The following is a 16458-nucleotide window of genomic DNA, read 5'->3' on the forward strand; positions in this document are numbered from 1 at the left end:
GTCTGGAGGATTCTGGCAAAATTATAAAATAATTATCTAGAACATTGTTTTAGTTGTTCATTCTCTTAAATATGAAGAGGAAAATCTATTCATAACTGCATATCTGGATTTGGGTCATAGTTCAGAGTAGTTAAACTGATTATTCCAGATGTTAGACTGATCATAATTGCACCAGTGTGGAAATGTTAGGCTATGCTGGTCTAAGCTTCTAGGTCACAGATGATATCTAATTCCCTTGCTTGAATGAAAACTCCAGTACTGGTGTCTAATAAATATTTAAAATAAAATCTACTCAGACTTACACCTGGAGGAATAGTTTTATACCTTACAATTCTTGAGCACATTAATGTAAAGTCAACAAAAACTTAAAAGAACATATTAACTGATATTCTTAACGTTCACAGTGCTCTAATATTTAGTATTGCTGATTCTCCTTGATTTTTTTGGAGATTTATTTGCAGCATAAGAAAATAATCTTTTAACTTCTGCTGGTTTAACATAAACAATGCCATATATATTATACAACTGTTTATTATGTATAAAGTAGATTGGCTTTGGTATTTTTTTATTTCTCCCCTGTCTTTCCCTTCTACCATTCCAAACTTCCTGGATTAAAAACATTATTTGCTGAAAGATTAAGAAATGAACATTAGTGTTAGGATCAGTTTAATTAAATGATAATTTAAAAGGCGAAAAATCACCTCAAAAGTACCCACAGACTGTTTCAATAGGAATATACATAATTCCTTGATGATGCACTGTTTTGGACTCTATCTTCCCTTCCAAGAGTAGAGAACTGACTATAGTCATAGAGGGGATGTATTTTTAAATTGAAAGATCAGTCATTATTTTGCTCACTTCAGAAGAGTTTTGTTATACAAAATTATGTCAATTGCTACCAAAAGGAATTATAAGACACAATAATAAATGAAAAATCACTGTATTTCGAAGTCACTGGTGAGAGAGAGAGCGTGTACACCTTGGAACTTTAAAGAATTCAAGTTTGTCAAAGGACTCTGGATGTAGATCTTGAGTTTACGGACAAAGATTGTCTCTTCAACATAATGAAGCCAGCAGGCAACAGGCTTCCAATAGCTTCATTTTAAAGATACTGCAAAGAATGAATCAGGGCCATCCAGATTAAATTCATAAGGAGCCACTGGAGACAAGTGAGGCTTTCAAGAGAATTTCAAGAGCTTTGGCTGGAACCAGGCAGCTCTTTCATGTTCGTTTGTACTCTCTCTCAATCTCGCTCTCTCTCTGCCTGTCTCTGTCTGATGTTCCCAGGAAAGATAAAATCCTTGTTTCTTTCTAGTTGAGACCATCTTCATGTTAATCATTAAATACCTTGGGAAGCCTACTTTTGTACACATATATTTTACAACTGAGCTCTTTTGCTTTTCTGTTTGTGTCTGTTCAGGCTGGACTCTTATTATTTTGTATTTCAAATTCTGTTAGATGCACATATAGCTCAGCCTGCCTACACGTACAGTGAGTCATCATCAAAGGGTGTTTGTTTAATAATGGAATACATTCACTTTTATACACAATCTTTCTGTAATAGAAACTTCAGAGAACAGAATTACTACTCTTTAATTACATAACTTTATTTAACTAGGTATAATTTAGGAGTTGGAAGAACAGAAACTTATACTTTATAGAGAAAAGATATGCTCCATTTTCAAACACTACCATATTTAAGATATGAAGACATTTTTCAGATCCATTCTTCAAATAGTGATCAAATTTCTAACATCAGTAACCAAGTGCAAACATTAAAATGTGATAGATTATAAAACTTTTAACTTTACTACATATAAATGTTTAATGGATTTAATAGCAGTTTTAAATACAAACTTAACTATACATTGGTCATCATACTATCCACTGAAATTTAAGACATTAAGGAATGTCTGGCATATCATTAAGAAAATGCCCAGAAATTCTTAAATGACAAAAGTGATTGAACAATCTCAGATAATACATTCCCTATCACTGGCACTAACCAAACACAAGCTAGATGATGACCTTATAAGAATTCAAGGAATTCAAACATCAGATGGGTTGGTCTAGACAAGTGATTCTGAAGTTTGACTCTGTAAGAATCATCCATAGAATCTTTTAAAATACTGAGCCTTTTCATATCATAGTTTAGAGATTATTCATCCCAGGCTCTCTTTTTGAACTGTTAAACTATTAACAGTTTAATATATGTTAAGTCAAATAAAAAAAGCCCTAGAGAGTTTATTTCTTCTTAAATTCATACTGGAAACATTTTTGTTCATTAACCAATGGTATTATATTTAATTTTATAAATTTGATTCCCAAGTTTCAAACTGAAATATCAGGAGTGCACTAAAAAAAAAAAAACCCTCTAGAATATAGTTTCTAGTGCTCAGCAGTTGGTTGTAATTTGTGTAAAAATTCAACAAATTTATTTTGCAAAGTGTTTTTATAATTTAATTAATAAAACAATAACTCTCCTCTACACCGTTCAATTCTTGCCCTGTGCTCATTAATTATAACTCTGCCTAACATTTCCAAGGAGAGACAGTATACCTGGAAGAAGATCACACTTGACTGTCACCATTAAGGTTCCTTCTGGAAACCGATAATGTAAACGTGGATTCAATATCCCTGAATACTAGGAAAAGGTTTGGCATATTCCACGCTTAAATGATACACGTTTCTGGCTTTACAGTTTGAGGTCATTAAAAATTGTAAAATTATTGGGGAAAGTAAGCACTAAAATCCAAAGTAGCTAAATACTTTGCATTTTCAATGGTACTCCAAAAATTATGGTTGGATATCTTTAAAGAATTACTCTTGTAAATTTGAAAACAGTTAAGAAGGAAGAAAATAGCAGTGATTTGAAAATAAAAAGATTTTATTTCAATTACCTAAGTGAAATTACTATGTTACTCTTGTTTCGAAAGAGTAGGTACCAGACAATCAAATACGGCCATTCACTTATTTGACATGGCAAAAGTATTCTCCACCCATGATAAATTTTCCTATTAGGAAAACCACTGTCTAAATTGGCAGTCAAAGAATGTTACCATAAAAGAGATAATTGAATAGGCCAAGGGAACTCTTTCTAGAGGAAAAATACTAGCATGGACATGTAGAGCTTTCCTCAAGAACCTCTGAACAAATAGGAGAAGTTCAGGTACTGTATCCACAGGTCCAACACTTCACAAGCAGAAAATGCCTTCTATTTTAAACAATAACTGAACTATTAAGATGGTTTAACTTAAAACTACTATTCTACCCCATTTTTAAGCAAATCAATATTACTGATAAATATTAATAAAGCATAAATCCATCCAAGTATACAATCAATGGTATTTGGTATAATCACATAGATGTGCGTTTATCACTTCAATCATTATAAGAGCATTTTCATTATTCCAATAAAACAAACAAAAAAGACAAACAACAAAAAAAACTCATCACCTCTCTCTCAATCTCTCTATGCTTCTTCCCTTAATGTACATAACTGCTATTCTGTTTCTCTCTCTCTAGTTTATTTCTATTTGTATTTTGTAAAAAACAGTCTTATATATACATTACCCATACTAGTATTTCACATGAGGTTTCACTATGTTATACAGGCTCATGTTACATTTTTTAGCTTTCCTTCTAGCCTATACAAGGTCTATACATGATAAACTATCCCGTTCAACCACTGTTATAGCCATATAATAGCTCTACTAGTTAAAAACACTATGCTGCACTTTCACCTTTTCTATTCATTTCCAAAGATTTACAAACAACTGTTTTACCAATTCTGCACTGGTTAACACTTAGTTTTTCATTCTCTACCCTTATTCTATTTTTTGGTGATCTATAGTCTAATTATCAACTCCATGCATTTATACAATATATTTAATTCATAATAGTGGAATCATACATTACTTGTCCATTTGTGTCTGGCTTGCTTCATTCAACATAATGTCCTCCACCATTATCCTTGTTGTCATATGCTTCATGATTTCATTTCTTCTTACAGCTCCATAATATTCCATCACAAGTATAAAACACAATTTGTTTATTCATTTGTTGGTTGATGGGCACCTGGGTTGTTTCAATTTTTAGGCAATTGTGAATAACGCCACCACAACATCAGTGTGCAGATGTCTGTTTGGGTCATTGCTCTCAGTTCTTCTGGGTATATGTGTAGTAGTGGTATTGCTGGGTCACATAGCAAATCTATATTCAACTTTCTTAGGAATTGCCAAACAGTCCTCCACAGTGGCTGTACCATTGTATACTCCCACCAAGAATGAATAAGCATTCCTATCTCTCCACATCCTCTCCAACACTTGTAGTTTTCTATCTTTTTAATATTGGCCATTCTAATAGGTGTGAAATGATACCTCATTGTAGTTTTGATATGCATTTCCCTAATTGCTAGTGATGTTGATTATTTTTCATGTGTTTCTTCACCATTTGTATTTCTTCCTTGAACAACTGTCCATTCAAGTCTTTTGCCCATTTTTTTAAATTGGGTAGTTTGTCTTTTTATTGTTCAGTTGCAGTATCTCTTTATATGTCATGGATATTAAACCCTCATCCAATATGTGAGTTCCAAATATTTTCTCCCATTGAATTGGCTGCCATTTTTTCCCTTTTGAGAAAGTACTTTAAGATGTCAAAGTGTTTAATTTTGAGGAATTCCCATTTGTCTATTTTCTCTTTTGTTGTTCGTTCTTTGGTTGTAAGGTTTAAGAAACTACCAACTAGCACCATATCTTGAAGATGCTTTCCTATATTTTCTTCTAGGAGTTTTATGGTTGTCACTTTTATATTTAAGTTTTGATCCAATTTGAGTTAATTTTTGTATAAGGTGTGAGAGAAGGTTTCTCTTTCTTTCTTTTGGATATGGACATCCAATTCTCCAAGCACCATTTGTTGAATAGACTGCTCTGTTTCAGCTGGGAGGGCTTGACAGCCTTGTCAAAAATCACATGACTATAGATGTGAGAGTCTATTTCTGAGTTCTCAATTCGGTTCTATTGGTTAATCTGTCTTTATGCCAATATGTCAATACAATGCTGTTTTTACCATTAGAAATAAGTAACATGCTTTAAAGTTAGGAAGTGAGAGTCCTCCAACTTTGTTCTTCTTTTTAAAGATATTTTTGGTTATTCAGGTCCCCTTACCCTTCCAAATAAACTTGATAATTGATTTTTCCATTTCTACAAATAAGGCTGCTGCGATTTTTACCAGGATTGTGTTGAATCTGTAAATCCATTTGGATAGAACTGACATCTTAATATTTAGTCTTCTAGTCCATGAACACAGAATGTCCTTGCATTTATTTAAGTCTTCTTCATTTTTTTTAACAATGTTTTTTAGTTTTCTGAATACTGGTCCTTATGTCCTTTGTTAAGTTTATTCCTAAATATTTGATTCCTTATTTGCTAATATAAATGGAATTTTTTTTCTGCTTTCCTCCCCATATTGCTCATCAGTAAGGTATAGAAATACTATTGATTTCTGCATATTAATCTTGTATCCTGCTACTTTGCTGAACTCATCTGTTATTTCTAGTAGCTTTTTTGTGGATTTTTCAGGATTTTTAAATATAGCATCATAGCAAATAGTGAAAGTTTTACTTCTTCCTTTCTTATTTCTTTATGTATCCTAACTGCTCTAGTTAGAACTTCTAGCACAATATTGAATAACGGTGGTGACAGCAGTAATGTCTGTCATGTTCCTGATCTCAGCAGAAAGCTTTCAGTCTTTCACCGCGGAGTACAATGCTTGCTATAGGTTTTTTTGGTTTTGTTTTTGTTTTCTCACTTAAAAAATTTTGATGTATATCATTCATACATGAACATATATAAACAGTAAGTTTATAGTTAATGTTAACTTACAAAACAAACATGCATACATACAGGACTCCCATACATCACACCAACAACAACTTGTTGTGCAACATTTGTTAAAAATGATGAAAGAGCTTCATCAAAATATTATCATCAACTATAGCCCGTATCTTATATTTGGTGTATTTTCCCCCAACACATCCTATTATAAACACCTTATGTTATGTAGGTTTTTCGTATCTGCACTCTACCATATTGAAAAAACTTTTTATTCCTGTTTCTTAGAGTGGTTTTATCAAGAAAGGATGCTGTATTTTGTCAAATGCCTTTTCTGCATGAATTGATGGGATCATGTGACTTTTCCTCTTCAATTTATTAATGTGGTTTGTTACACTAATTGGTTTTCTTGTATTGAACTATCCTACATACCTGGGATAAAACCCACTCGATCATGGTATATAATTCTTTTAATGTGCTTTTCGATTCTGTTTGCTAGTATTGTATTGAGGAGTTTTGCACCAACATTCATTAGAGATATCAGTCTGTAATTTTCTTTTTTTGTAGTATCTTTACTTAGTTTTGGTATTAGGGTGATGTTATCTTCATAGAATAAGTTTTGTAGCATTCTTTGCTGTCCAATTTTTTGGAAGAGTTTGAACAAGACTGGCATTAGATCATCTTTGAATGACTGTTAGAATTCATCTGTGAAGCCATCTGGTCCTGGGCTTTTCATTTTTCAGAAGGTTTTGATGATTGTTTCAATCTCTTCACTTGTGATCAGTTAGTTAAGGTCTTCTATTTCTTCTAGGGTCAGTGTAAGTTGTTTGTTTCTAGGAATTTGTCCATCTTGTCTACATTGTCTAGTTTTTTTGGTGTGCAGTTGTTTATAGTATCGTCTTATGACCTCTATTATATCTCCAGGGTCAGTGGTAATGACCCCCTCTCATTTCTAATTTTACTTATTTGTATCTTCTCTCTTTTTTCTTTGTCAGTCTAATTAAGGGTTTGTCGATTTTGTTGATCTTCTCAAAGAGCCAACTTTTGGTTTTGCTGATTCTGTGGTTCTTTGTTCTCAATTTCACTTATTTTTGTTCTGATCTTTACTATTTCTTTCCTTTGGCTTGGTTTGGATTAGTTTGCTGTTTTTTCTAGTTCTTCCAGGTATGCAGTTAGATCTTCTATTTTAGCTCTTCTTTTTTTCTAATGTAAGTATTGAGGGCTATAAGTTTCCTTCTCAGCATCACCTTTGTAGTAGTGTCCCACAGATTTTGATATATTGTATTCTCATTTTCATGTGTCTCAAGGTATTTGCTGAATTCTCTTGCAATTTTTCTTTGACCCACTGATTATTTAAGAGTGTGTTGTTCAATCTCCATATATTTAAGAATTTCCCCTTTATACTATCCATTGTTGATTTCCAGCTTCATTCCATTATGGTCAGAGAGAGTGTTTTGTATACTTTCAATCTTTTAAAAGTCTTGTCTTGTGACCTAACATACGGTCTATCTTGGAGAAGGACCCATGAGTGCTTGAAAAGAATGGACATCCTGCTGTTTTGGGGTGTAATGCTCTATAAATGTCTAGTTCATTTATCATATTATTGAAGCTCTCTTTATTTATCCTCTCTCCAGATGTTCTATCCTATACTGAGAGTGGTGTATTGAAGTCTCCAACAATTATTGCAGGGCCAGCTATTTCTCCCTTCAGTTCTGCCAGTGTGTGCCTCATGTATTTTAGGACACTGAGGTTAGATGCATAAATATTTAGTATAGTTATTTTTTCTTGAAGAATTGCCCATTTTATTAATATATAATTAATTTCTTCATCCCTTATAATAGTTTTGCATTTAAAATCTACTTTAGGGAAGTGGATGTAGCTCAAGTGATTGGGCTCCTGTCTACCATATGGGAGGTCCAGAGTTTGATTCCCAGGGCCTCCTAGTGAAGGCAAGCTGGTCCGTGCAGAGAGCTGACCCATATGGAGTGCTGGCCCATGCAGGAGTGCTCCCCCACATAGGAATGCTGGCCTATGAAGGAGTGCTGGCCCAAGCAGAGAGCTGGTACAGCAAGATGATGCAACAAAGAGACACAAAGGAGAGACAATAAGAGATGCAGCAGACCAAGGAGCTGAGGTGGTCCAAGAGACTGAGCTCTTCTCTCCCACTCCAGGAGGTCCCAGGATTGGTTCCTGGTACTGCCTGAAGAGAAGAGAAGCAGACACAGAAGAATGCATAGCAAAGAGACACTGAGAGCAGACAACGTGGAATGCGGTGGGGGTGGAGAAAAATAAATAAATCTTAAAAAATAAAATAGGGAAGCAGACTTGGCCCAACGGATAGGGCATCCGCCTACCACATGGGAGGTCTGCAGTTCAAACCCCGGGCCTCCTTGACCCGTGTGGAGCTGGCCCATGCACAGTGCTGATGCACAGAAGGAGTGCAGTGTCACACAGGGGTGTCCCCCGTGTAGGGGAGCCCCACGCACAAGGAACACACCCCGTAAGGAGAGCCACCCAGTGCAAAGAAAGTGCAGCCTGCCCAAGAATGGTGCCACACACACGGAGAGCTGACACAGCAAGATGACACAACAAAAAGAAACACAGATTTCCAGTGCCACTGATAAGGACAGAAGTGGTCAGAGAAGAACACATGGTGAATGGACACAGAGAGCAGACAACTTGGGGGGGCGGGGAGAGAAATAAATAAATAAATCTTTAAAAAAATAAAATAAAATAAAACGTATTTTGTCTGATATTAGTATCACTACTCCAGCTCTTTTTTGGTTACTGTTTGCATGAAATATCTTTTTCCAACCTTTTTCAATTTCAACCTGGTTGTGTCCTTACATGTGAGATGAGTCTTTTAGACAGTATATAGATGGTTCATATATTTTTATCCCTTCTATCTGTCTATGTCTTTTGATTGGGGAGTTCAAGGCATTAGCATTCAATGTTGTTACTGAAAAGGCATTACTTCATCCATTTTCTCCTTTGGCTTTCTGTTGTCCTATTTTACTATTGTCTGTCTTTTTACCTTTTAATTTACCCTTTCTAATAATCTTCATTTGTACACTCTTCTCCAAGTCTCTTGCTCCTATGTTTTTCATTTCAGGTTGCAACACACCCTTTAGTATCTCTTGTAATTCTGGTCTTTTGGTAACATACTCTTATCATTTTTGTCTGAGAAGACTTTAAACTCTTATAGTCCACTGTGCTCTAAGAGATTATGATGATGAATAGGAAAAAATCATTGTATTCAAGCGACTTATAGTCTAGTTGGGAAGATAATACACACTCATGTACACAAATAAAACACTCATTTATTGATTCAACATTTCCTAAGTAGTTTCAGGAAGGCAATGAATTTGGGATTGTGATAAACACAAATATAAATGAAACAGAGCCTAGCTCTCCAGGAAGTAAAAGTCTAGTAGAGAAGATAACATAGGTATAAAGTTTTGAGTAAGAATGGCAAAGTGATATGGAGGAGTGGTCCAGATAAAATGCTATGTGAATTCTAAGCAGGGAGAAATGATGCCCAACTGAGGGGTGGGGGAAAATGTTAAGGAATACACATTAGAACTAGATAGCTTTTTAGCGAATGGCAGGATTTGGGAACTCACCAATCTAGAGGAAAGACTTTGTAGGTAAGGGTCAAATGTGTGTTTAGGTGAAAGACTCTGGAAAGTAAAGGCAAGGAAGGGAAAGATAGGAAAAGGGAGATAACTTGGCAACATAGGAGGACCAGTGGAAAAATTACCACCAGAGACACCTAAGTGAAGTAGAGAATCACCTGCCCAAGGCCTGGTGCATTCCTCAAGGTTTAGTGCTGAAGATTCCAGATGACAAAAGCCTGTCCATCACCTGATGACCACATGCTCCATTGAACTTTCCCCCGGACAATTCCCACTCTGTTCGGCAGGAATACAGAGTCAGTAAAAAGTCATAATTTTCAATCCCTCTTTTGCATAAAGGGGAAACAACTTTCAAGGCCTCTTTTGCATAAAGTAGGGAGCAGAAAAAAGCCCTAAGCCTTTATAAGACAACTCTCTGAACCACATTAGGCCTGACTCTGTACAAGAACGTCCACACTTACATCTTGAGTGTATGTTTGCCTTACGTTAAATTCTCTTGCTACTATATAACTAGTCCTTGAATTCTTTCTTGCGACTCTCTTACCTTAGGTTAAGGCCTTTCTCCAAGACCTCCCAGGGCCTGACCTACATCAAAGGGAGGAGGAGGGTTTGGTGAGTACATAGTTTTTTTGTTGTTGTTGTTGTTATTATTTTTCAGGGAACCCAAGTTATAAGAAGGAATTTAATGAGTAGAGGAAAGGCAAATCACAGAGGATCTCAAATGGGAGTGTGAATAGCTTATATGGTTCATGGGACATAAGAAAATGTAGAACATGAAGAATATCTTAAAAGAGTTCTAAAGTCAATGATAATAGAGGAAAGTAAAGTTAGGTGCAAAATTAGAGAAGAACTCTCATTTAGTAAGGCCTTGAAAGGCATTCTGACAAGCTGTTCCTGATTATGTACATTGATGAAAAATTTTCCAGGTCTACAACTCTCTTGTCAGCATTGTTCATTATAACTCCTAGGTGCTGACTCAATTTTGGTATCCCCAGATATATTAACTGTGAAATAACATTGACCTGAATAAAACCAAACATCAGAACTAAACCTTTAACAAACACCCACACATAGACACATTACACCCTCCCCCATCACATGCACTCATTTTGATAGGATACTTTTATTAATATATGATCACTGGAGGACCATTTTCTTCCAGTCAAATAGTAGCCATTTAGTAATTGGTAGTACCCAATATCACAATCCCACAGTCCCAGAAATCATTGCAATTCTCATCCTTTTGGATAATGGTAGCCCAGTATCAGGATCTATCTTTAATAAGTCCAACATTTTAAAATAGAAAATCCATAAGATATTTATGCTATATTCCTTCTACCAGATGACAATCTTCTCAAAAGCAGGGATCAAATATTCCAGTCCCTAAGACAGTGTCTGACACATATAAAATGCTCAAGATAGGTTTACTGTACATAAAAATGAATGACTTTTAGTGAAATATAGCATGATATCTGAATATAAGTATGCCTAATACTATTTGGTCTTGAATCTTAAATTTCTTACAGTCTATAAATTAATACCATATTTTTAAACAACTTTGTTATTTTTTTCTAATTATAAAATCAATACATGCTCACTGTAGAAAATCTAGAAGATTCTTTTTGGGTATTTCTAATCTTTGCATTACTATAAATTTTAATATTGACATAATAAACCACAGTATGAATGCCCTACCACTGATAGCTATGATTCTATACTGAAAGCCAGTATGCCTGGAAAATAGCCTAATGTCTAAGACCAGTTTAGAACAGTAAAAAGAACAATACTGTCTTTCCAAGAATCCCTTGCAGGGGGAGCGGACTTGGCCCAATGGATAGGGAGTCCACCTACCACATGGGAGGTCTGCAGTTCAAACCCCAGGCCTCCTTGACCCGTGTGGAGCTGGCCCACGCACAGTGCTGATGCACACAAGGAGTGCCCTGCAACGCAGGGGTGTCCCCTGCGTAGGGGAGTGCCACATGCAAGAAGTATGCTCCATAAGGAGAGCCGCCCAGCATGAAAGAAAGTGCAGCCTGACCAAGAATGGCGCTGCACACATGGAGAGCTGACACAACAAGATGACGCAACAAAAAGAAACACAGATTCCCAGTGCCGCTAATAAGGATAGAAGCGGTCACAGAAGAACATACAGTGAATGGACACAGAGAGCAGACAACTGGAGGGGGCAGGGGGAAGGGGAGAGAAATAAATAAAAAATAAATCTTAAAAAAAAAAAAAGAATCCCTCGGGGCCCTATTCCTATTCTAAAGGCAAAAGGTGACTGTGTCTAGCCTACACCGAAATATTTCCTGGAATATTCAAGAGGCCCAAAGTAGTTTTTCAGGACTCAAACAAAAGCAGGTTTCTGAATATAGCAAACACCAATACAGATCATTGGTGGGATACCCACACTATGTCATCATATGGGGACACAGACTTTTAGGAATATTCATAGGCAAAATAAAGCTGCTGTTGTTGTTTTTTCCGGGACAACCCAAGTTAGAATAATTCCAACCTAAATGGGTTTGAATGGATTTGAAATGAACTCAGAAAATTAAATGAGTCAAACATTGCTAGGTTATGCATTAGGGTGATTTTATATAGAGATTAAAAGCATGAAGTATGAACTCAATCAGAACCTATGTGAATCTCTTCTATGACTGTAAATATATGATCTTGGAAAATTACTTAATCTTTCTGAGATTTAAGAAAACAGGATAATATAACACCTGTGAGAATAAATTGCAGAAATAAATGTACGGAAGACTCATTAAATGGCAATCATCATGACACCATTTTATATAGAAATCTATTGTTCTTAAAGAATAAAGACTTTCATAAACCTTTTTTATTATAAAAATATACATGTTTATTATAGAAAATTTAGAAAATACTGATAAGCAATATTTTTTAAAATTCTACAGTCTAGAAATAACTAAGTTTAAGTATTTTTGGAAGTATGCTTTTAAATATGGCCCTATTTTTTTTCTTTTAATCATCCTGGTAAGTGTAATATATGTTAAACCTGGTTTGGTGCTAAACTGATGCTCTACAATATATCACATTTATTCTTTATGGCCCATCCCCATGAAGTGTTTTACAATTCCCCTCAAACTCATGATCTCTTCTTCCTTTGAGCCCCATATCTTAGGGTTTGGATTGCTCATATAATACTTCTCATAATCTGGATTACAGTTATCCATGTTCCTTCCTTAACAATCACTCCTTCTCCCAGCCTTCACCTTCTATATCCAATAGCTGGGGCTTTTTGAACCTCTTCAAATTATATATAAAATTAGCATTTCTGTATGTATAAATGTATTTTCCTGGAGGGAATCCATAGTTTTCATTGACTTCTCAAAAAATTCTGAAAGAATTAGGTTAAGAAATCTAGCACTAAAAAAATTTTTTAAAAAAAGAAGTCTAGCACTATGGAAAAGACCTGTGATCTTTGGATCCCCTACAGTGCTTAAAGCCACCTTGCATATAGATAAATATTAGATGATTTAAAATTTTACTAATGAATCAAACTATCAGTTTTAGGTTTTGGTTTAATGTAATCTTTTAAAATATAATTTCCTTATTATTCTTTTAATCTTAATGTAAAAAATACTGTTTCTTATTCTTATGTAACATTAGTCACCTATTACAGGGTAGACTCTTCATCAGATGAAAAGAATAAAGAAATAAAGGTTAAGTTTCAGGATATAAGAAAGAGAAATCTTCAAAGAAAATTAATTCTCAACTGCAATCTAACACTTTAGAGTATTTTTATCTTTAGAGTATAAGTACACGTTAAAATAGGGTGATTTAATCATAAATCCAACCTAAAAAGAAGGGCAGTTACCTGAATAAACAAAGGTAAATTGCTTAGAGATATCAATTTATCTGTGTGAAGGAAATTAAGCTTTTTCAAGAAACCAAAAGTAGTTTCTCAGAGCATAAATGATAAGTTAGCCCAATTTTATCAACATAGTATCCATATGAGTAGAGTAAGTATTTTGAAAGTTTGCAGTAGTCAATTTAAGGTGCCAGGAACATATTTTATTAAATAAACATTTAGTAAGTATTTTAAAAATTTAGAAATATAAAAGTTACAGAAACTACTTTAAATACCGAAAAACAAAAAGCAAGCTACACAGTACCCTGATTACAGAAAGGATGATTTATTCTCCTGTGTGACTACTCTGACTACAAACTTTGCAGCCTACTTCACCAAAGAAAATGTCTCAGATTCAAATAAGGTTACAAATATATTAAAACATCAAAACTATTCATATAAATTAGGCTATATTTATATTTCCAAACAACATATATATCTTGTGAAAAATTCGGATTCTAAATCCTTTCGATGATTAAACTTTAATGATACTTGCTCGATTCCCAAAAGATACTGGATTTGCAAACACTTAAAAATTGCATTATTTTCCCAGAGATCTGCAATTATTTCTCCAGGGAAATCCAGAAAATCCTTAGCAACTGATTCAACATAAAAGTTCACTACTATATTTAAATTCATGATATTAAAAAAAACATTCAATTCACTTGCCATCGAAATACTATATATTTTGATGTAAGCTAATACATTTATTACTCTTGACTTTAACACTAAATAATTAGCAGACTTTAAATTTTTTCCATAGTTGTATTTATCAAAAAGTCAATTCTTTCTAATATTTACTCTTATTCAGTATTCACTCGATAAAAATTTAGAGTGTCTACCAGTTACTATGCTAAAAGTGCTAGATAGCAGTGAATCAAACAGCCCATGTTCTCCCTAAATAATACTTAGGTGCTATTGTTTTTCTACAACATCGATTTATATCACTGCCTTTTAAAAGCATCTTTACAAATTTGCAAACATATTCATTCTAGTAATATTTTTGTAAAATTCAATTTATGCTTCTGAATAACTACCATTTAGCTAAAAGTATTACCCACAATTTATAAATGATTATATTTTTTAAGACATAAAAATGTGTGCCTCTCATGGAGTTTGTTTTTCTAATAGGGCAATAACAAAATATCAAAGAAAACACAAATCACTGACTTTAAACTTAAATATTTACCTGAAATGGGAATATTCTGTGAGACTGATAACTGTACATCTCCAGTTCCTGGTGGCATGTCAACAACTAAATAATCCAGTTGACCCCAATCTACCTAAAAACCAAGACGAAATAAATAATATCATTTTATAACAACTGCAATAAATGAGTAAATAAAAAATAAACGTGCTAACTTTCCAAATTTAAAACTTATTACCAAGCAACAGTAATCAAAACAGTGTGGTACTGGAACAAGAACAGACATAGCTCAATGGAATAGATTTGAGAGTTCAGAAATAAACCCTCACATTCATGACCAATTGATTTTTAAATTCATTTTCTCTTTATGTAATTGTTTTTCACTTTTAAAAAACTTTTTATTTTTAAATGCTTCGAAACTTAAAAGACAGTTACTAAAATAATACAAACTCCATACAGAGAACTCCACCATACTCTTACCCACCCTCCAGATACCCAAATTCACCAATTTAATATTTTGCCACATTTACTGTATCATTCTATCTATCCATCCTTCTACTTATCTATTTTCTGAACACTAGAGTGTAGGTTAGATATATATCATACTCCTTAAACACTTTATATTGCCAGATACATTTCCAAAGAACAAGGATATTCACTTATATAACCACCTTAACTGCAGTTACCAAGTTCAAGGACTTTAACACGGGTATAAAGTTTACTGTCCATATTCTAATTTTTCTGTATGTTATGGGCAACTAATTGTATGAAGAAGTCCTGGAGGCTTATGTTTTGCCTGGGCCACAGCTTCCTGTTTCTTTGTATGTTATGTAACCTTTTCTAAAACCTGGACATTTGATATTTTAATGTATTATCACTGGAAGTTAGATTCTGAGGTGTCTGTTCCTTATACTTGTACCCAGCTAATGTTATGGCAAACCTTTCTTTGAATGCCAAGAGCTAACAAAAAAGAAGAAAGGAGAAGAAGGAAAAAAACAAAACACTTTTCGCAGTCTTTGCAGATTGACTTGTGCAGGTGTTTTCCTCCAGGGCTTATCCATACAATATTTGGAAAATAGATCCAGGCTATTATATAGGCCCTCCCTGGTCCTTTCTGTACATGTTCATTGTCTTGGGCAGAGGCATGTGGCCCTGGGAATGTTCCCATTTACACAGTTCCATATGTCCTCTCTACCCTGGGGAACAGTTTTTTCAACATCCCAGGCACTGTATGTCCTATAGCATGATGCCCTGCGTATCATGACATGCCTGCTCTCCCACAGTATTCTGTAGGAGAGCTTTGTGAACTGCCTTCTACTGACCAACTGATTTTTGGCAAGGGTCTGAAGTGTACTCAATGGAGCAACAGTAGTCTTTTCATCAAACAGTGCTGAAAAACTGGATATCCACATGCAAACGACTGAAAATGAACCCCTACCTCACATTACATACAAAAATTCTAAGTGGATCAAAAACCTAAACAAGAAGTAAAACTACAAAGCTCTTAGAAGAAAATAGGAAAACATATACAGGAGCTTGTATTTGTAATGGATTCTTAGATTTTACATCAAAAGCACAAGCAATGGAAGAAAAAATAGATAAACTGGACTTCATAAAAATTCAAAACTTTTATGACTCAAAGGATATTATCAAGAAGTAAAAAGAAAGCCTACGGAATGAGAGAAAATATTTGGAAACCATATAAATGATATTGTTTAATATCCAGAATATATAAACAAATCTTACAACTCAACAACAAAAAGACAAATAACCCAATTGAAAAATGGACACAGGACTCGAAGAGGTATTTCTCCAAAGAAAATGTACAAATGGCTGATAAATATACAAAAAAATGCTCAACATCATTTAGCCAACAGGGAAAAACAAATCAAAACCACAATAAGATACAATCTCATGTCCACTAGAATGGTTATGGTTGGAAAAAAAAAAAAAGGAGAATAACAA

At 34.3% G+C, this 16458-nt stretch overlaps 1 protein-coding gene across 1 annotated transcript in view; it reads right to left on the reverse strand.

Annotated features, from left to right (window-relative positions):
• The window catches only part of NUBPL (NUBP iron-sulfur cluster assembly factor, mitochondrial), a 208991-nt gene that overhangs the window by 40697 nt on the left and 151836 nt on the right, over positions 1–16458 (reverse strand). Inside the window, exon 7 of the mRNA XM_058293598.1 lies at positions 14536–14629. Coding sequence (XP_058149581.1) covers positions 14536–14629 — 94 coding nt within the window. The remainder of the gene's footprint in view (positions 1–14535; positions 14630–16458) is intronic.

This window comes from Dasypus novemcinctus, chromosome 3, assembly GCF_030445035.2.
Source record: "Dasypus novemcinctus isolate mDasNov1 chromosome 3, mDasNov1.1.hap2, whole genome shotgun sequence".
NCBI lineage: Eukaryota > Metazoa > Chordata > Mammalia > Cingulata > Dasypodidae > Dasypus > Dasypus novemcinctus.